Genomic DNA, 21,044 nt, shown 5'->3' on the forward strand with positions numbered 1-21,044 from the left:
AAAAGCTGAGCTATTAATTGCAATTTGTATAAAATAAAAAAATTTAATTCTTCTGTCTTCTTTCTGTTTAATAACACATTTTGTGATATGCATAATTTTTTTCTATCTGAAATAGTACAAACTGTCCGAAGTTTTAATTTTTTCTAGGTGGCCGTACAAAGTGTACTAGGTACAACCGAAGCATCAACTAAAATGTAGGTTATAACTTATAATATAAATAAATATAATAAATATATATTACTGTTATCGCTACAAAATTAAAACATTAGTTTACACCACTACATCACCATGATAGTTCTCAACAAACATAATCTAAATTTGTATCATAAATAAATGTTATACCATTTTCAGTTTTGCATCTTGACAAAAGGTTCTTCAGAAAAACTGAATTATTCCACAATAATATTTAAATGATAAATTATATTCATGTATAGAATACTATAGATATAAAATTAATTTAGGTTTATGAATAAAAAATTTAAATAACATTTTATTTAACTTTCCTACTACTTACATTATTTCTAAAGTTTAAAATACTAAATTGTGTAACATTATATAGACAATTAATTTGAAAAATAATCTAATATTAGTATCTTATGCTAATTAAAGATGCAAATTATTTTTTTTCCTAAATTCTTGTTCTTTAATAATAACTCAATAAATTATTCTAATACAAAATATAAAATAATATTAATGAATCTTTCATTTATTTGTTATTATACTGTGTTATAAATAATTTATTTAAAACTAAATATGGTACCTTAACAATACTACTTGTAATAGTTCATACAATTTTTTCCCTGAATATTTAAAAGTAGGTACTCGATATAACTTCCAATAATTATGGACAGTAATTAGTAGTATTATTTTGACCGTTTCCTTCACCATTTACACTGTTGAATTGTATTAATACGATCTCGTATGTGACAATTGTTCCAGCAACCTAAATAATTGTAAAAAAAAAAAAATTAAAACATTTATGTGCATCTAATCATAATTTTAATAATTATTAAATAAAAAATCAAATAATCAAACTGACCGTTAGCATTAATGTTCTAGTAACAGAAAAAAAATTGCATCCAGTCAATGCTAATTCATCAGATGTCACTTGTGTTAAGAATCTTGCCACCTAATATTTAAAATTATATATATGTATATATATTAATATTTTGTTGAAAAAATGTCCTTATATGAGGCTGTAGCTATTTTTTTTATTTCTCTTTTTCACTATTAAATATTAATGAATCTGTTCGATAAATAATCATCGCATCTGTTATAATTAATGTTTTAATGTCTATAGGCTTTAACTTTTATATTATGATCTCAATTCATCTGTAAATAATATTAAAATAATTTTATTTTTGTTCATTTTTCAATTTATCACACATAATACACCTGTAGGATTCAATGCCAAAACAGTTGGCACTCGAGAGCACATGAGTAACGTCCCATAAAAAAGATGTACATGAAATGAGTCCCCAAAGATCTAGGACACAATTCGTGAATTTTAATCAAGGGTTCTTAAATAACTTTAATAACTAAATAAATAATAAATAACAATTTGTTTGTTTGTTGAATGAATAGTAAAATATGATGTAGCAAAAAAGGAAATGTACGTTGAATTTAATTAAAAACAAACAAAAATAAATAAAATAGTCAATAAATTAATAAATTAAAATACTGTTATAATAATAATGTACTTCTTCATTATCTTAAAGTTTTAATTTAATCACAATTTATGCATTTCCCTTGTCTTCTGTTTTCTTACACCATTGGGATGTTTTCATTTAAAATGTTTAACAATAAATCAACTATTGTTGCTATTATTATTATTATTGTTATTAGTTTATTGGTGAAGCATAAGGTTATTAGCCTACTACATAGGTTATTAGCTTTAACAAAAGTATTACATTTTTACATCATTATATGTTATTGTACAATTCAATTTTTTTGATATAAAATTATGTTTTAATAGTTAGAAAATGGACCAATTGCTTAGTTCGTGTTGTTAGGGATGTTAAAATTTTTCCTAGCTTCGTTGAAGTTGGGGCAGTGTGTGATGATGTGTTGGAGTAGTTTTCATTGCATGCTGAGCATAGGGGTGGATCTGTCTTTGCCATACGGCGTCCATGTGTGAATTTTGTGTAACTATTCTAAGTCTATTAAGAATTACCTCATTTTTTTCTGTTTAGGTCAGTGTATTTAGGCCAGAGTTCAACAGAGTTCTTAATTTCTCTTAACTTATTTTCCGTGGCTGCAGTGTGCCATTTGGTGTTCCACAAATCAATGCAATATTTGTTTAAATTTCTTTTTATGTTAATAAGTGATGAAAAAGTAATTATTTATTTCACTAGTGGGACTATTTAATGCATTTCTTGCTGCTTTATCTGCTTCCTTATTTCATTTTATGTTGCAATAACCTGGGGTCCAAATGAATCTAATGTCTTTATTTGATGAGAAAAAAAGTTTACTAATTTTTAGAGCCAAACGCTCAGTCGGCATATTAGATTGAAGATTAGTCAAGGTACTGAGTGAGTCGGAACACATATCTATTTTTGTATCATTAATTTCTAGAGCTAATTGGGTTCCTTTATTTAGTGCTAGGTATTCGGTTGTATAAATACTGCTTAAATTATTAAGTTTGAACTGTTTAGTTACATTGAGGTGGACTACTGCAAGTCCTATAACCTTTACTAGCGATCTATATACTTTTAATAATATAGTACATTCAGTAGCCCATTCATAGTGATTTAATGTTTTAATGCAATTGAGGCTTTCGTGTGAATTTTTTTTTCGAGTGACATAATATTAAATTTTCAAGATAGCTTTTTGTCGAAAGTGAGATCCAGTATTGAAATGTTTTCAGCAAAAGGTAAACAAGTGTTACCAAGAAAGAGTTTTGGGTTTGTTAATTTTCTTTTATTTAAAATAAAATGCATTTTGTCTTTTGAAGTGAGAAAATAAAGCCGGCTTTGAAGTACCATTCAAAAAGGTCATTTATGCACTTTTGGAGTATTCCGCTAATTACAGAAATGTGCGTAGGTACCACGAATAGTCCACGAATGTATATGTAGGTGTCGTCAGCAGCAATAATTGATTTTACAGGATTTGTGATAATGTAAGTAAGATTATTGATTGCCGTTTGAAATAAAAAAAATGCTGAGGGGAACCTTGAAGAACTCCGTTTTTGTTATTATTATTATTATTATTACTATTAAAACTTTAAAAAAATAGTATAATCAAACATTTCAGTTAAAAATTTGGTTTATATTTTTTTGATACCCAAGCTTTTACAAACTTTAACCTTGTTATTTTATTTTCATTAAGAGGGCGTTAATATACCCGCATGTGTTGTCTCCGCCTTACAATTACATAACATATCAAATTTTACGCTCAGCAGATCACGTTTCACTCCGCGAGTTTAAAATTTGAGGGAATTGACCACTTATATAAAAATTAAAGATAACATTATTATTGAAGGCTTCTCTGCTTTTCATTATATTTTAATTTTAAAGCGAGTTATGAGTAATCTAAGATAGATATACAAACAATTTACAATTTTAAAATACTCGTTACTCGTTTTAAAATTAAAATATAATAAAATCTAAATTTTAAACTCACGGAGTTAAATGTGATCTTCTGGGTGTAAAATTTGCTATGTTAGGTACGCACTTGTAAAACGAAGACCACACATGCGGGTATATAACGTTCCTCTTAGATTGTTGGATTCAATTTCGTTGACAATTATAGTAATTTTCACTTTTAAAGTTTTAACAAAATGTATTGATTATTAACACACTTCACATAAAAATATATTATTAATATTAATAAGGTTAATTATAATGTTAAATAATCTTAAGCTGAACTTAAATTCACCTCCACTCCATAACTTTCGGTTGGCACAGCAAATAGGATGGATTTCGGTTTTTTGCTTTGATCGTTTATGGAAGCAGCATACAAAGATACAGCACATGTTCTTCCAACCAAATATGTAAATGAAAAGACGAAGTAAACAGCCTCCCAAACGTTATGCATTGGTCTGAAAACACGTTTAGCTTTAATCAAATATACATAAATAATAGTAATTTGCATACTTTAAACTATTTAGAAGCTGTAAGCAAATAAAGTACAAATTGTTAGCAAATGATAATAGTATCACCGGTGACAAAAACTCATCCAAATCTTGAGTTAACGCCGCTAATAGGTTATATGTTTCTCTGGATTTCCGCCAATACGTACTTGGAAGTACCTAAATTTCAATCATTAATGTACAATGTCATTATGTATAGATACAGTTTATACAGATACATAAATGTCATTATTCATAAAATAACCTAATAAATCTAATATATTAGGTTTATTTTGAACTAAAACAGATCCAGATAAATTGAATAAATAAATAGAAGAAAACATAAAGGTAGTTACCTATTTAAATTGTATTATACGCGTTACTTTTGTTAAGGGTTTTAAAATGTTCTAGTAAAAATTATATGACACAATATTTAATGATGATAATGATTATTGAATTAAAATTAAAACATTGAATGAATTTTTATAGCCTTATACAATCGTAGACCCTGATGTTTTGCGTGGTCATCGTACGCATGTCTGTAACTAATCATTTCGTGTTAGATTTCGGTTTATACTGTGAATATACAAAATTATTCATAAAATTAATTCATGAATAATCATTTACTAATTTATGTTAAAAAAAAAAAATTAATACATTTATTTGATCTTCGATATATAACTAAAGAATTATTAATAACTAGCGGTAATAATTAAATTAATAAAACTAAAAAGTTGGTACGAATATGTCCTTTTAAGTATATAATATCATAATGAAATAACCAGTTTAGATGTAGGTGCCTACTTCCACCCGAGAAAAAGAAAAATTTTAAATTACGGATTTCATTACACTTGTTATACGTAGTACCTATGCTCTATTATATTATATTATATAATGTATAGCAAATTGGCAAGTAATAATTAACAAAAATATATTGTTTTTTAATTGTGTTGATCGCGGCCACCTAAAGAGTGTAAGTTGAACCTATCATTAAACGTTTTTTATGTTTCTAAAAACAATTTCTGAAACTATTGTTTGCATATCGTGGCTGACCGACTTTCGACTGATATAATTCGGTGTTATCAAAGCAGTGACAGACGATTTTTACGTCCGTTCTCTCCTGGCTGGAGTATATATGCAATGCATGCTCCTTACAAATATCCTGACGGACCTTTGTAATAGATAAATGTACCTATTTATATATTTAGATAAAATATTATGACAAACCTTTCCTTTGACACTGACCAGTTTTTGATTGAGCTGCTTAAATTTATCGGACAACGCACATGCTAGTATGATAATAAATAAATCCATATAATTCCAAGCGCAAGCAAGCATAAGATTTAAAAACCCCAAAGGTATAGCAATTATGAGTGAATAATTAATCAATGTAAAAACTTGTCGAAAAGACATAGAGAAGTAAGCTCGGAAAATATCCAATCCACCCGTCGAACAAGGAATTGCTTTCATAATTCCTGTTAAAACGGAAGCAGAGTGTTCAACTGTAATATCAAAAAAAAAATTTAAAAAATATCAAATTTAAAAGAATTGTATACTATATATTATATAATTTTCCAAGCGTATAGCCTGACATCGTTATTTTTCCACCAATAATATATTTTTTTAAATTCTATATTTTGGAATTTGTTAAGTCTATAAATTATGGATTACATTGAAAATAATTAGATGTTTTTTATACCATTTAAAAAGTATCCTTACTCCGTTGGTGGTGCAAACTTCTTTGCACATTTTTTACTATACACTGTCAAAAACTAATGTGTAAGTGCTTATGTTAATTAAAACTCATTTAAGTTAATCATTAAAAAATTGTATAAGTATTTGAAAATTTAGTTTTAGCTTATTTAAAATTTAAATAAAATCAGATTATCAAAGATTAGATACTAGTGAGATGAGCAAAGGTACTTAATAATTTCGGCATATTAACCAATAAAATATATACATACATATATTGATTATTATTTTATTTTTATTTTAAAATATTGTATTATCTAACATAATAATAATATGTACACATTATTTAATAATAATTACACGAATGTCATTATAAAGTGCGTGACATAACATTAATAAAATTAAAAAAAAATTAAATATTACATAGGTAGTAGCTAGGTGATATAGTTAATTTAAATTTGTTCTAAACATTGTTTAAAAAATAAAAAAAAAATTTTTTAAATTTTTATTGATTAAAATATTAAATAGATATTAGCAAGCTTGATGGTTATATTAGCTATACGCGATCTATCATTTTTTTAAGAAAGTTATTACATTATTCATTAATAATGATTAGCTTATATATTAGCTAGGATATGATGCCAGACAATTAGTAATTTATTTCTATACTATTTAAACATATTAATTACCTATATTACTAATTAGTAATTACTAATTAGATTTAATTTCAAAAATATAATTTCAAAGTTGCATGTACCTATAGCAAGCACCATTATGATACTTGTAAGTATTTTGAACTTCAAAGCCGTTTTGGATGGGTAACCAAATTGTCTCATTTCACGTTCCGTTAGTTCCCATTTTTTCATAACTTTTGGCCATTCTCTTGCCAAGTGAATAAATAGGATGTAAATTACCAGGGAACTTCCAAAAAACATTATTTCTCCTATGAAATAAATAACACTAAATGTACAATGAAAATCATCACTATTAATTATGTTAGTATCAAAAACATAATTTTGTAGAAAAAACCAGACTAAAATTCTCCCTGTTGTACGATTTAATCATTATAATGTAAAAATGTAAAAATTATATATAATTGCGTACAGACTATCAGGGCCCGTAAAAATGTGCGTGGCGTCTGGAAGTTGATTGTTGATTACACCTGATATAATAGGTATACATACATACATGTTACTAAATAAGTATAGGTACTATAATTATAGTCCTACAGATGTCTCTATTTTATTTTTTGACATAAAATCATTGTAGGATAACATACGAGGTGATCTATTTAATGATCTATACTCGATATTTCAAAATTTTGAAATTTTAACTTTTTTGAATATAATTTTTTACATAATTAAATCTTTTAATTTCATTATGTAAAAAATTATATTCAAAAAAGTTAAAATTTCAAAATTTTGAAATATCGAGTATAGATCATTATTAAATCTTTTAATTTCATTACCATAAACGACAATTTTGAAAAAAAAATTATATATTTTTATTGTGATAATTTTTAAGTTTTACTTTAATAAATGACAGTACCTACATATTTTTATTTTATTAAGAAGAATATTTATTACGTTATACATCGACAAATAAAAATTTAATTTTGAAAAAGAAGTTGTAATTATGTTTAAGTATTTAGGACTTAGGTCTAAGTATAGTGCACAAACATTTTGCAAGGTGCCCCTTTGTCATTCCAATAGCTAGTCTGAAATATAAATACTTTTTTTACACAATTATCAGCCCATTACAATATATTCACCATCTGAATTATGAACCTCACAACTCACATAAATCCAAATTACCAGGTCATTAACAGCATGCTGAGTGCTGATCGATAAATATTGAAGGTCGATTATGTGGAATTATATAAATTATTAATTAACTACTACCTATATAATATATATAGTGAAAGCCGAAAGGGGTACCTATGCAATAATGGATACTGAATGCCACACCTAATTATAATAACATCATAGTAATACCAGTTGATTTAATACAAATTAAAATCATGTACAATAATATATTCGAGTACCTATGCATGGCTATATTATTATTATCGGCTCTACATTCAATGAAATTCGCAATGAAAATAATATTAATTTAGAATTTAGGTTATTGTTTTAATTTGTATATCGAAAATTATTATTTTTATTTGCTATAATATTTAATTGGCCTGCGATCTTGTGCTACCACTGCTACCTATCAATGTATGTAGATCAATAGGTACCAGGGGATTGTACACATTTAAAGAAAATTATAGTAGATACTAGATATTGATATATTTATAGAATATAATTATTACCCGTGCTGTAATACGTTAGTCCAGTCATATATATTTTGATGAGTGAAAATGAAAGAATTAAGAGAGACGCTGCAATTATAATGAAGACATAGATAACTGGCCAGCTGAACCAATTGAATCTAAAAAAAGATATAACATTTTTGAATTAAATAATAAGACAATTTATATGAAAAAAAAATTTTTTTTTCACAAATAAAAAAGAAGAGCTAATAATTGCTAATAGGTTTTGATTATACCGTAATGTATATTTTGTTAATTTGAATTCAACGACTGTATTCGAAAAAAAAACAATTTTAAGCGGAGACAGTTATTGAAGGAAAAATGAGGATGAAGTAGATGAACATGTTTAGTGAATCATCTTGTATATATATTATATACGATATATATAGGTACTGAAATTAAAATTGAATAATTAGTTAAGTATTAAGTACATATTTTTACTCACACTAAATAACTAGTATTTTTCCCTCGAATGCCTTGAACAGGTAAAAGAGCGCACATTTGCGCCAGAATTAGTACTGGAGTGATGGCTCTGTGTAATGAATTTTTGTCACTAACTATGTTCATCCGTATACCATCTTCCAACGCTTTAATTCTTACATAGTTTACCGGAATGCCAAAATCGTCTTGTATTTCAAGTTCTATGACAAAATAGAAACACCAGTATAGGTACTATTACATAATAGATATAAAAAAAAATCGCAATAACTTAGGTATTTGCTATATAATACGTCTTGTACACTGGCACTCCCATGCAAGGCACTCACAAGAAGGAGAGGGACTGTAGTTGTACTTTTATTTCAGGGAGTCGACTATTTTAGGCCACGTTGAAATAAATTTATAATTTTTGAAATGTTGATGCAAAAAAATTTAGGATAGGGCCGATAGGGGCTCAAAATGTGAGTGGGGGAGACGGCACATGGCTAATAGTACATATATCTGGTATATCTATATATAGGTCTATACCTATTCTATGATAGAAATTAGTAGATATCTGTACCTTCAAAGTATGTCAATTCGCCAAATTTTGAAAATAAATTATTCAACTTATTTTATTTATGTAATATTATGCATAATATAATCTAACTTAAATTATTAAATTTCTGATCGAATTTAAATATGTCGTTGGACAAAATTATCGATTAAAATATTGATGTTAAGGTTATTTCTTAGACATATGTAGTTGTAAATGAGTTAATATTTGATTTTTTAATTTATACAACATAATAATATAATATTTATAGTATTTATACTGGTGTTAGGAATTCATGATATTAGCTAGCCATTTATGATCAGTATAATCTGTGTACAATTATTTTTTAAAATAATTTAATACCGATTTTACAAACTCAGATTTTTTCTTTTTCTCTTTTTATACTTTTTTATTTCATTAAAAATTTTATTTTATCAAATTTAAGTTAATTTTCTCGCTTTTCTTGTTATTTGTAATATAATATTAATATATAACATATTAATTTAATATTGGCCCAATTATTAGCAGATATAATAATTAAAAATCGTTGAAAATAGTGGTCTAATCACCGGGTCTACCTATTATAAATGCAAAACTATAGTAACCCAATAACCATCATAATATACCTATTTGAAAAAAGGTTAATTGTGCCAATTGAGGTCTAATTCTAGGATGCCAAATTATTTATGTGTCCCGGATTTCTCAAAATGTAAGCTGTCAACCATACATATAACATATATATTATATTGGGATATGTCTTGTGCCTCTGCAGTCTGCGTACACGATAAATAATATTTTTGTAGTCGTCTTAATTACAATACAAAAAACGACGTAACTACTGATATCCTTTCCTTTGTTGACTTTCGAATTGAACGCCAAATCGGCCAGCTTCGTTGCACTCATCTGTTGAGGCTGCTGCCGTCCATCGTCGAAATTTCTATGCTTCAGATACACAGGTCCGGAATTGTACTCGTCGTCGAACATGGTCATCGGGCCGCGAACGAAATTACGAAACACACGCACATTACATTGTCGAACCGAACGAAAGTATATGAGTGCTCGGACACATAATCAGACTACGATATTGTGTATTATCGTAAAATAATACATTGTTTTTTTCAGACACCTACTATTATTATTCACTATATAATAATTATGTATATGGGTTATAATAGCATGTCGTTTATTACCCGCGTCCATTGTATCGTCGAAGTGGCGCTCAATACAGTTTTATCTGCATAGCGATCAAAAAACACGTACCTAGTAAATACAATTAATATAATATCATTTTACCAATGATGACAATCGTTAAATTCGATAAGTGAAACAGACACAACAGTAGTTGTATAATGGGCCTTTTAGGTGGTAGGTTATGAAATGTATGATTATATTTACCTACGTCCTACTTGTTATACCTATAATCGTGTCTACAACTACTGGCTACTGCACAACACAGCTTAAGTATGTATATTAATAACAACCTTCAAAACACTTAATAAAAAAAAATCAAACACCCGAAACCCATACAATTCGAATTTGTGTTATAGCAAAACAACCCAATATAAAATCCTGGTTAATCTGAAACCCGAATGATCGTAGATTATTTTACAAATTTGAATAATGGTTTGAAATAAATAATTATGAGTTCAAGGAAAAAATTTACAAATTTACTTTCATCATAGTATTTTAATAGAATTGTCCTCAAATGCCATGAGTAGGTAGGTATCTACCATATAGTCATAAGATTGAATACCAATAATAGTAGGTACTCTGTGCTGTAAATTATTAAAAAAAAAAAATTGAGTAGGAACCAAGCTATATCCTACATACAGCGGTATTCAAATCACATTCAGTGAACTGAATAAACGGACTTAAAATATTTAACCCTAGGGAACAAACTACAACCATGTGATCTCCGGGTATGATAATCACATCAGTCAATTTGTTAAATAGGCAAGTAGATATAAATTATAATTTTTAACTAGGTACAAAAATATTATTCTCAACATTTGTGTAGGTATGTGTGGTGAGAGATGATATTTTGTGCCAATTTTAGTACCTTCTTATAATTTACACCACTAATATAGGTTAAAATATAGGGCATATTATATGTAATATGAAAAAATATCATTTAATTTACGTCACATCTGAATACTTATCCGTTTTGTAAATAATAGATATGACAGAAAACAATAAGTAGGTAATCAGCACAAGACTTTTTATTTTTATTGTTAGAAATCACTTAAATACCAGATATATTTACCAAATTTACATCAGTTAAAGACGTGAATGAAAAATAAATAATATGGACTATAAATAGCCAATAAGAACAATTAGATAATTAATTAATAATTAATAAATATCCCATTATTACCAACCACTATAAATATAGATAGTATTTTTGAGTTTCGTTTTTACATATTATTTTATTACTAACTAAAATTTTACTCAAATATACACAAAGTATGTTTACATGCAATAAAAATTATAATAAGCTGAAATATATTTTTCTAACTTACTATTAATACCTAGTATCTACCTTGCATTTTAATAATTTTCTTGAAATATTGTATCTATTAAAATTTACTTGATTGATGAATAATTTAAAATACATATAAATTAAATGTATCAAGTATTTTATTAATTATTAATTTGGAATAATGCAAATCAACAAAGTTAAATATTAAATATATGTACATATGTGACATAAAATTATATACCTATGTGGCTACATGATACAATCGTTACACTGGAGAATTAATGTCTTTATAATTATTTATATTTATAAAATAAGAAGACATGATGACGATAATAAACAATCTTTGTTCTAAATGGAAATAAAAATGTGTACATACTTTTAAATTTTTTTAATCATTATTCAAGTATCTAGCTAAAGAGTAGCTAACTCCATGTTATTTTTTCCAGCATAAAAAACCAATATTATTTGTGTTTATTCAAATGGTTGCCATATGGCTACATATTTTTTACATATTATTACAAACACAAGAACAATTTGAAATTTCCACAAAATCTACCTATATAAATTACAAACATACATTCAAATCTCACATTTTTTAAATATATTATATTCTTTATTTAAAACGATCAACGTGGCAATTTGATGCATGCTTTTACCTTATTTTCTCGAGTAACTAATAGCAATTATTAAAAAAAATACAATTTTCTCCTTATTATTTCTCTTGCAATCAACAACAACTATTTGTAACAAAGATCTCCATCATAAATCTCAAAAATCTGTTTAAGCAGCTGTTTGAGTTGGAGCTATCAGGTTCAATTGTGAATCTAGACCATTCAGCAAACCACTCAAACACACACAAAAAATTTCACAAAAATTGGTGGCATGACAAAGGGAAATAGAGAATCATTCAAAAATATATAGATTTTTAAATTAATTATTTGGCTTAATGTTTTTAATTATTCCTTAGTTTCATTTTCAAAATATTTAATAACATCATTTCTAACTACAGAGATCACCATTTTGTAAAGTTTACAATTTTGATTAGGTAATCAATGTTTGTACGCATTCTGGAAACATGTTTACATCCATTGAACCGTTCTGAGCAAATTCTGTAATTCGTTGCAAATTCTTCATATTAGCTATCATGACAGTGCCTTTGTTTTCTTCATTTTGTATCCTAGATGAGCACAATGTTTCCTCATCATATGTAGAATCCACTAAAATTCTATCTTTGTAAATACTAAATACCCTATTAAAGAAAGAGAACATTTTTAATAATTAAAACAATAATACGTAAAACAATATTAAAAACAAAGGTAACTAGATATTTATCACATTGATACAATCCTTAATTGTAGTGACCTAACCTAACATAAACACATAATATAATACCTATCCTTACATTTTTTTAAACATATAAACTACAGCCAAATATCTTTAAAATAAATCTATTAAAATCTTACAGTTTAGCTAGATAGGTAAATGAATGATTAAAAACAATTAAACAATGGCAATTTTTTTTTCAAAATATTTAACTAAATTTTGGACATTTATGTTCTAAATTATTGTTGCTCAGTATTATGAATAATATAATTCACATTTAAATTTAAATCATTGAACTGATGGCAAGTACAAAGTCTAGCATATTAACTTACAGTTGACAGTTTGGATTATCATTGAAAAATTGATTTATTATTTTAATAATAGGTACCATTAATATTTTCTGATAGCTATTTATTTTTTCTAATTTAAAAGCAATATGGATTAGAATTAGTTTTGATTACGATAGATATTGAAAAATAAATAGTATAACAGATGAAATTTTATTTTTATTTACCATAAATGGTACTGAATTTTAGTTTAATTATGTATATAATAACTTTCATTTTATTATGTGTATAATACAATATGAAATAAGTACATTGTGTATAAGGTATAAAAAATATATTATTTATAATTGTCTCAGTTTTAGATTCTGAGTGGATCGATTGGTTTTATTTTCATAATGATGTATGTTTGTGTCTAATATTCAGACGGCAGTATGACACTTTGTATTAGAAAGCAATATTCAATCTTCAATAGTTATTTTTTAATTTTAATATCAAATTGACAATAATTTTAAAATGTTTTATTCTGAGTACTTAATAGTATCTTAATTATTTTCTAGAGGAGTGTAATTGCTTGAACACATAATTAATTCCTGCATGTTCATTAATAATGTAAAAAAATACATCAAACCAATGAAGTGGCAACAATCACATCGTACATCAGTATACATGCATCCATTAGTACAAGTTCTTCAGCTGTGATTGCAGCAGCCAACACAGATCCATCATTTTCTAACACCAGCGCGTTAATATGAATTTCAAAATTGGCAAATTCACCCTATAAAATAATAGACTTATAGTATGCTATTTATAATCTGTGAACTTTATACATATGCTATTATCCTATTAATATTAATTAATATCCTATTAGCATACGGAAGAGTTTAAAAATTTATGTAAATTATGTTTATTCTAGAGAAAAGAAATTCATTGAAGAAACAAAAAAAAAACACAAATACAAATTTACAAACTTAAGGGAGATGATATGACATCAATATGTATAAACTGGCATATTTTGTAAGCTAAGAAGAGGATAAATCAACTATTTGATTTTAAACAATTAAACAAAATGACTAGAAATTTTGAGTTATTCAAGTAAGATTATTGTAAGGGAGACTGTAAGGAACTTATAAAAGTAATTTAAATGATATAAAACCCTATAATATACATACTCAATTATCCTAAATTAATAAATAAATACATATATATATATATATATATATATATATATATATATATTTGATATACTGACGTAGATGTGCAATAACTTTATATTATATTTTAATCACACAGATATATTGTATTTATTATTTTGGTGAAGGATTTTATAAATATTATTCATATCAAATACACATCAAATGTATTAACACTTATGGGATATTATCTAAAAAAATAGTTAAAATGTAAACTGTGAGTCAGTGAATGATTGAAAATGCCATGTATCTAAAAATTGTTTAACTAAATTACTTTAACTATTAAAACAGATTGCAAGTAATTATACAAACTATATCATAAACTTAATGTGTAATGAAATTGTGACAATATCAACTATACTTCATAATCAAAATTGTAAAGAATTCTGTCTTACAGACAAAAACTTTTTTTTTTGTGGGGAGGTGTGCCGTCAAAACAAAGGAGTTAACATCATATTTAACTATTTAAGGAAGCCTGGATTACAACGTTACCATCTAAGACCTGAGCATTTTCACGCCACTCAGCCTTATAAGCACACACACTATTGTACATAATAATTATAATTTTTGCTACCTAATTAAAAATACACTATCATTTGTTCATATTTTGGAAATTGTCTACAAACAATCATTATAAATCATTTTAATCATTGTCTTCTTAATCGCTATTTTCTAAAGCACTACATAGTCATTTACATTACATTAGAGGCCTATAACCCTTTTGTAAATAATGTTAATATAGAAATATACAATATGAGTACATAATATTTTATCTTGCAGACCTTTTACCTTTATTTTACCTTTATATTAGAAAAAATTTAATAAATAGGCTGCTTATTGTCAGTTGAATTGTGCTACAATACATATAAATCTTGCATTGCATATACCCACCATAGTCATAAGCATAACACTCATTGTTAATTATTATAATAACAGTGGTTAAAATGGGGAGGGGATGCAGTGGGATGGCATCCCTCCACTTTTTATAATTCGCAATTTTCATTCCTCTACTCATTTTGTCCAAACTAACGCATCTCCACTATAATTATATGCAAAGATGATTAATTTATATTGGCGTTTTTCATAAAAATTGTATTTTTTTACTATAATCTTTTAATAAGTAATACAAGAATACAATGTTGTAGCACATCTCTAGATTTGGATTGTATAAGCCCAGATAGGCCGTAATCATGGGCGTAGGATGAGGGGGGACTAGGGGGACTATAGTCCCCCCCCCAATTAGTGGTTCAGTCCCCCTACGTTAGGTTAGTCTTCTTTTATCTAGCTTTTATCTTATTTTCAGTTATGAAGCACATAAATACATGGATCAGAAGTACAATGACAAATGATCGGTTTTCAAACCTTTCTATTCTACAAATTGAACGAGACTTAACTTCAGAAATAAAAACTGAAGATATTTTAAATATATTCAGTACAAATAAACGTAGAATTGACTAACATTTATCATAAGAGTAGGTACATTAAAATAAAATGTTTTTTATTTGAAAGCTTGGTAAATTGTATTAATCCTACGTTTATTTATATTAAGAATATTAATATATAATGTAATAATAAAATAAAACTTTCAAAATTGTTTTGTTTCTTTTTTTAATGTAGGTACTCACTTCAGAGTCATAATTCAATAAACATGCATTGCATATTTATTGATTGACTATGTACATTTTAACTTTTTATATAAGTATATAACTGTAATGACTATTGATGTTGTAATTCAATTTTAGCATAGTTTAATAAAAAATAGTCAAGGACTTAAGTCCCCCCTTGTTAATTAGGGTATGCTATGCCCATGGCCGTAATAAGGATTTTTAGATGATTATTTTTGTATGGAAGAGTAATTTTGATTTCAGAATAGGGCGAAGTAAGTGGAGTCGACTATTGAGAATTTTTCTTTTTGACTTGATATGAGGACCCCAGGTCAATCTTTTGTCAATTAGGACACCGAGGTATTTTACTTCTGAGGATATTGGGATTGGTATTTTTTGAAAATAATAAATCTAAATGTAATTTCTAATAATTTTAAAAATATTAAAATGCAATAAGCATGTTTAATAATTTGTTTCTGAGTTATTTCACTTGTATGTTTGATTATATATTTATATTAATTTAATTTACTGCTAAACTAAAAGTACAATTAAATCTCTTAATGTAATTTTGTATCATTAGACAATATAGCTATAATAGCTTTACAGTTATTATTAGTTATTACTACAAAATCTTTTATAAACCCAAAAGTCACAATCTTTCATTATGTTTTTGATAATACTAAGTTTTGCAATATCATAATGTTATTACTCATTAATTTTAAAGTTGTTAATATACCACTAAAGACTATAGACTAAATTTAGTTATTTTTTGTTTTTTTACCTACTGTAATAATGAATACTATTAGAACCTATTAATAAATTAAATGTAGATAAATTATATACACATGCAAATAGTATGTTTAACGTTTTAAAATATGAATATAGTTATATGTATATAACAATTTAAATATATCAACAATTAAAACACCAAACCGAAGAACAAAAATGTGAATTAATATATTATATAAAATTGTATAATAAATGAGGTATTATAACTATTCATCTCCACTTTCAACCTCCCCCTGAGTGTAGACCATAATTATATAAGAGAATTATAACAATGTAGGAATCCTCCACTTATTTTGAGCCATTTCAACCACTGTATATTAGCATACTACATAATAATGATAATGATAATTGATAACTATAAAAGTATAGATTTTCTTTTTATTTAAATTAAGGTGAATAGGTACTGATATATATATATTCCTCATGTTCAACAATTCAAAATTTATTTCTTAAATTGTTTATAAATAATATTCATTGTGGAATAAACTGAAAAAAAATTGATTCTTAAAATATAAAATACTTAAGACTTAGAACTTAGTAAAACAATTAAACGTTAAACTGAAAAATATTTATAGTTATTAAGCTTATTCATCAGGTTTCTCTGGTGGAGGCCCGCAAGGCTGCAACATTTTTTCCATTAAATTGAATCGTACTCTTGCTTTAGCTTCATTCTCGGCAATTCCAAACCAATTCAATAAATCATAATGGCCAAGGTATGAAGCACATGAGTCGCGGTGTTGATTTACTTGCCATTCAAACTTGGTGGTATCTGCATGGCCTGTACCAATGTATTTTGACTGAAGGTGCTCCAATTGACTGTGAATATTGTATCGGTCACCCATGATCTTTGAAATAAAACAATACATTAAGAAAATAACAATGAAAATGTATACTTTTGTAAACAATTAAATTTGATTTAAATGTGAAATGGCAATATGATACATAATAAATTTTCGTCTTAAACTCATAACTCGAGTATACATTTTTAGAAGTTCTTGATTTGTCTCAACAGGCTGAGTATAATTATGCATTGGTATTCGATCTAAATGTTCTTTGTCAATGTTGATGGTCTGCGGCAATTCAATTTCTGACCAAACTAATTTTCTTAGCTCAACACTGTGTTTTCTTTGTAAAGGAAGCAATACATATGCTCCAAAAACTGTGTCAGAATATGATACACTTACATAATGTTCACAAAGTGTTTTGTAAAAGTCATAGAAGGATTCAATACCTTGTATAGGATCTTTAAAACTCAAATTATTGTTTTGGGCTGCGTATATATGCCAAATTTGATTCAACATTGATTTTACCTCATGAAAAATTGTACCACGACGACCACACATAAATGTACAAGCTACACGGCAATAACGTGCAGCCAATGGTGTTTGTTCACAAACTTCTGGATAATGTGTTTCCATAAACAATATATTAGCTAATGATTCTTTAAGAAGTGATTCACCTTCTTTTGAGCTTTTGAAAAATGGAGTCTCATGAATCTTTATAATTGGTAAAAATAACCAATCTTTTGGTAAAATAGGATTTAGTTCAGTAATTAATATACTTGCACAAGTACTTTTTTTGTTGGGTATAAGTATTTCATAGAATGATTTTAAAATTTCAAAATTGCTTTCGTACTTGATGCTTTCTACAAAATTACTGTTAAAATACAATTTTAAAGTATAATACAATTCTTCAGCCATATGTTTAGGTATGAACGACATAAGTGTCATGGCAATTTTATGGATTGACTCTACTTCAAATTGAATGCTTGTCAAAGTTTTTAGCATATTTATTAAAAATATTATTTCATATCTGCAATACCAATGTGATACATCTATAGATGATTTCATTAGTTTATTTAAATATATCCAAAACTGTTTGGGGACATTAAAATTTCTGGGATTATTGCATAAGAATTTCATAATTCCAATTAACATGAACAAAGGCTCTCCGCCATTTAATGATATATTTATAAATCCAAGACTGGGATAGCATTTTGGACTATTGTTCACATAATTGCTCATTAACCATGATTTTTCATACAATATTTCACAAATTTTTCCAAAATGTTTATTTAAATATTCAACTGCTTTCAAGGACACAGAATCAAATTTCAAATTCTTAGAACTGAGAACAGAGAAACAATTACCTATTAGTTTTGAAGTTTCAAAATTAGGTAGATCAGCGCTACTTAATAATCTGGCTAAAATTACTTCGGTAAGCTTATACACTGGATCGATATACATCTTACCAAAATTTCTTAAGGCTGAATCAATTAGACTTAAACTTGCTGACATTAAAGATAAATCAGTTTTTGTTAATACTGCACTAAGTCCAACTGAGCGATCAACAAACTTTAATACAAGATTGGCTACTTCGGCAATTGTTTGACCCGACAACTTATATTCAAAAAATGTTTGCCACAAGTATAGACATTCTAGTAGCAACGGAGTATTTGTTGGATTATTTATATACTTAAATATAGAATCTAGAATTTTCATTTCCAATAGTTTTAAAGCACATGTAACTGATTGACTACAGATTACACGAGTAAGGAATACAAAGGTTTCAGATAAATCATCAGAATGTAAGTTTGTAAAAACTAAACTGTACAAATGCTTGTACAAATTTGTCTCAACAACTAAAAATGCATATTTTTCACCTCGAGAAGCAATGCCGGTTAAAATGTCTGTTACATCTAGAAGGCAGCTAGATCCTACATTCAAATTAAAAATTATATACTGTAGTCTTAAAATTAAGTCAGTTCTCAGTGCTCCTTGTACAAGATCTAATACGATCAAATCATAATCAGATGATTTATCTAATTCATTTTGATTGATTTCTGCTTCTGGAACTATGTAAACAGGTAAAGCAATGTCACAATTACATCCAGATAAACCAGATATTATTGTACGGTCAGATTTTCTGGAAAATAAATTTCTTATAGCTTTTAATGCATTTGTAATAATTCCAATATTAGTGTCATCTAATGAAATTCTTAACAGTACAAACATACCACATTCCATCAGAGAACATAAAAGAGGTTTGTCTAAAACTGAATCATAGGAACAAGCATTATTGATAAGTTTTGACAACACATCTAAAGCTAGCATTCTTTGAGGAGCATGATTTTTACGGAGAAAAGAAAAAAGTTCATCTATAGTATATCCAGGACGATGTTGTTCTTCACCGTGATGATGCAAACCGTCAACAGTAGTTTTATTTTCAATTATATAGGGTAACAGTTTTCCATCAAGATCAAAACGAGCAGCATAAACATCCACAACTTTGTTTTGATTTTCAATATTCACATCACCAGTCCATCCAAGTTTCTCTTCTTCAATCACATCCATATTTAGGCCATTGTTAACTAGATCTTTTATATGAGATAGATGTTTTATTTTTTCTTCTTTTATCTTATTTTGTGTATTGGCCAACTTTACTCTATCAGTGTCCTTTTGTTTGAGATTATACTTTCCGTGGATTCGGTCATTATTTCGTTTAGATTTTAAAAATTCAATTAATTTTCCATCCATGCTATTTATCAACTCGTGTTTTGCATTCAATAACTCCTCATTGCTCATACTAGTAAGTTTTTGAACATTTTCTTTGTGTATATCATTGGCCTCAGGGCCACTCAATATAACGCTAGTATCTCCAAAAGAAGTTTTGTCGAATTCTGGTTTAAGAGACAAATTGGTCTGTTGATTTATTCGTTTTTGCATTTTTAAAGCAAACAGACTGGGTTTCCGCGAATTGGTAGTCATTTTTACCTATTTATAATGATTTGAAATTTCAGAAAAAAGTTATGTTTATAGAACTAATAATTATTAGGTATTATTGCAAGAGTGAAAAATAGTATAATCATAATAGTTTACCTGTGTTGTTTCTTAGAATATATTGACCGAAAAATATTGTAATTGTTTTAAATTTAATATTTATATTAAATATTAATAATTAATATACATGAGACATGACACACTAGACAGTAGACACGACTATCAGATAATAAAAAAATAAACATTTAATCATGGCGGACTTATTTAGCCATACCATGATAGAACAGTTGTACGTATCATGGAACAAAAATATCATATTCATTCGACTTCGAATAAACATCAAATTATCACTCGCCTCCGAATTTAAAGTTATTTAAACATTTTTGTTTTCTATTATTATTATTACCCTTTAATTAATGAATTTCAAATGGACAATGATTAGTTAATCATAATTATTACATACAATTAAAACTAAAACCTATAATTTACGTATTATAATACTCATTTGTAATTATTGATACAATTATTGAGCATAAATTTAATAG

At 26.9% G+C, this 21,044-nt stretch overlaps 4 protein-coding genes across 8 annotated transcripts; all 4 read right to left on the reverse strand.

The window, feature by feature from the left end:
- Positions 1-685: 685 nt before the first annotated feature.
- On the reverse strand, positions 686-14,278 carry LOC107165605 (gustatory receptor for sugar taste 64f-like). 5 transcript variants are annotated; one of them, XM_089222192.1, is made up of 10 exons: positions 13,794-14,272; positions 9,885-12,776; positions 8,521-8,716; positions 8,076-8,194; positions 6,519-6,704; positions 5,297-5,571; positions 4,095-4,249; positions 3,877-4,039; positions 1,040-1,129; positions 686-943 (listed from the first exon to the last, which is right to left on the reverse strand). In XM_089222192.1, the coding sequence occupies exons 2-10, from the start codon at positions 10,036-10,038 to the stop codon at positions 842-844; spliced, it is 1,440 nt and encodes a 479-aa protein (XP_089078318.1). In that variant the 5' UTR covers positions 10,039-12,776; positions 13,794-14,272; the 3' UTR covers positions 686-841. The 5 variants fall into 5 exon arrangements, with proteins under 5 accessions (XP_089078318.1, XP_089078319.1, XP_089078322.1 ...); XM_089222193.1 differs by having other exon boundaries at positions 9,885-10,174; positions 10,239-14,272; XM_089222195.1 differs by lacking the exons at positions 686-943; positions 1,040-1,129 and adding exons at positions 1,146-1,332; positions 1,396-1,486 and having other exon boundaries at positions 9,885-14,278.
- On the reverse strand, positions 12,569-15,242 carry LOC149056704 (exosome complex component MTR3-like). The gene is made up of 3 exons (XM_089223146.1): positions 15,219-15,242; positions 13,794-13,912; positions 12,569-12,776 (listed from the first exon to the last, which is right to left on the reverse strand). The coding sequence occupies exons 1-3, from the start codon at positions 15,240-15,242 to the stop codon at positions 12,569-12,571; spliced, it is 351 nt and encodes a 116-aa protein (XP_089079272.1).
- Positions 15,243-17,146: 1,904 nt separating this feature from the next.
- Positions 17,147-20,740, reverse strand: Sf3b5 (splicing factor 3b subunit 5). The gene is made up of 2 exons (XM_015513941.2): positions 20,599-20,740; positions 17,147-17,565 (listed from the first exon to the last, which is right to left on the reverse strand). Exon 2 carries the CDS (start codon positions 17,560-17,562, stop codon positions 17,305-17,307), a length of 258 nt encoding a protein of 85 aa, XP_015369427.1. The 5' UTR covers positions 17,563-17,565; positions 20,599-20,740; the 3' UTR covers positions 17,147-17,304.
- LOC149056705 (RNA polymerase II-associated protein 1) lies at positions 17,572-20,717 on the reverse strand. The gene is made up of 2 exons (XM_015513939.2): positions 20,599-20,717; positions 17,572-20,493 (listed from the first exon to the last, which is right to left on the reverse strand). The coding sequence occupies exon 2, from the start codon at positions 20,485-20,487 to the stop codon at positions 17,626-17,628; it is 2,862 nt and encodes a 953-aa protein (XP_015369425.2). The 5' UTR covers positions 20,488-20,493; positions 20,599-20,717; the 3' UTR covers positions 17,572-17,625.
- Positions 20,741-21,044: the final 304 nt, after the last annotated feature.

Source organism: Diuraphis noxia, unplaced genomic scaffold (genome assembly GCF_037042655.1).
Source record: "Diuraphis noxia isolate RWA-SAM2 unplaced genomic scaffold, SU_Dnox_SAM2 contig0003, whole genome shotgun sequence".
NCBI lineage: Eukaryota > Metazoa > Arthropoda > Insecta > Hemiptera > Aphididae > Diuraphis > Diuraphis noxia.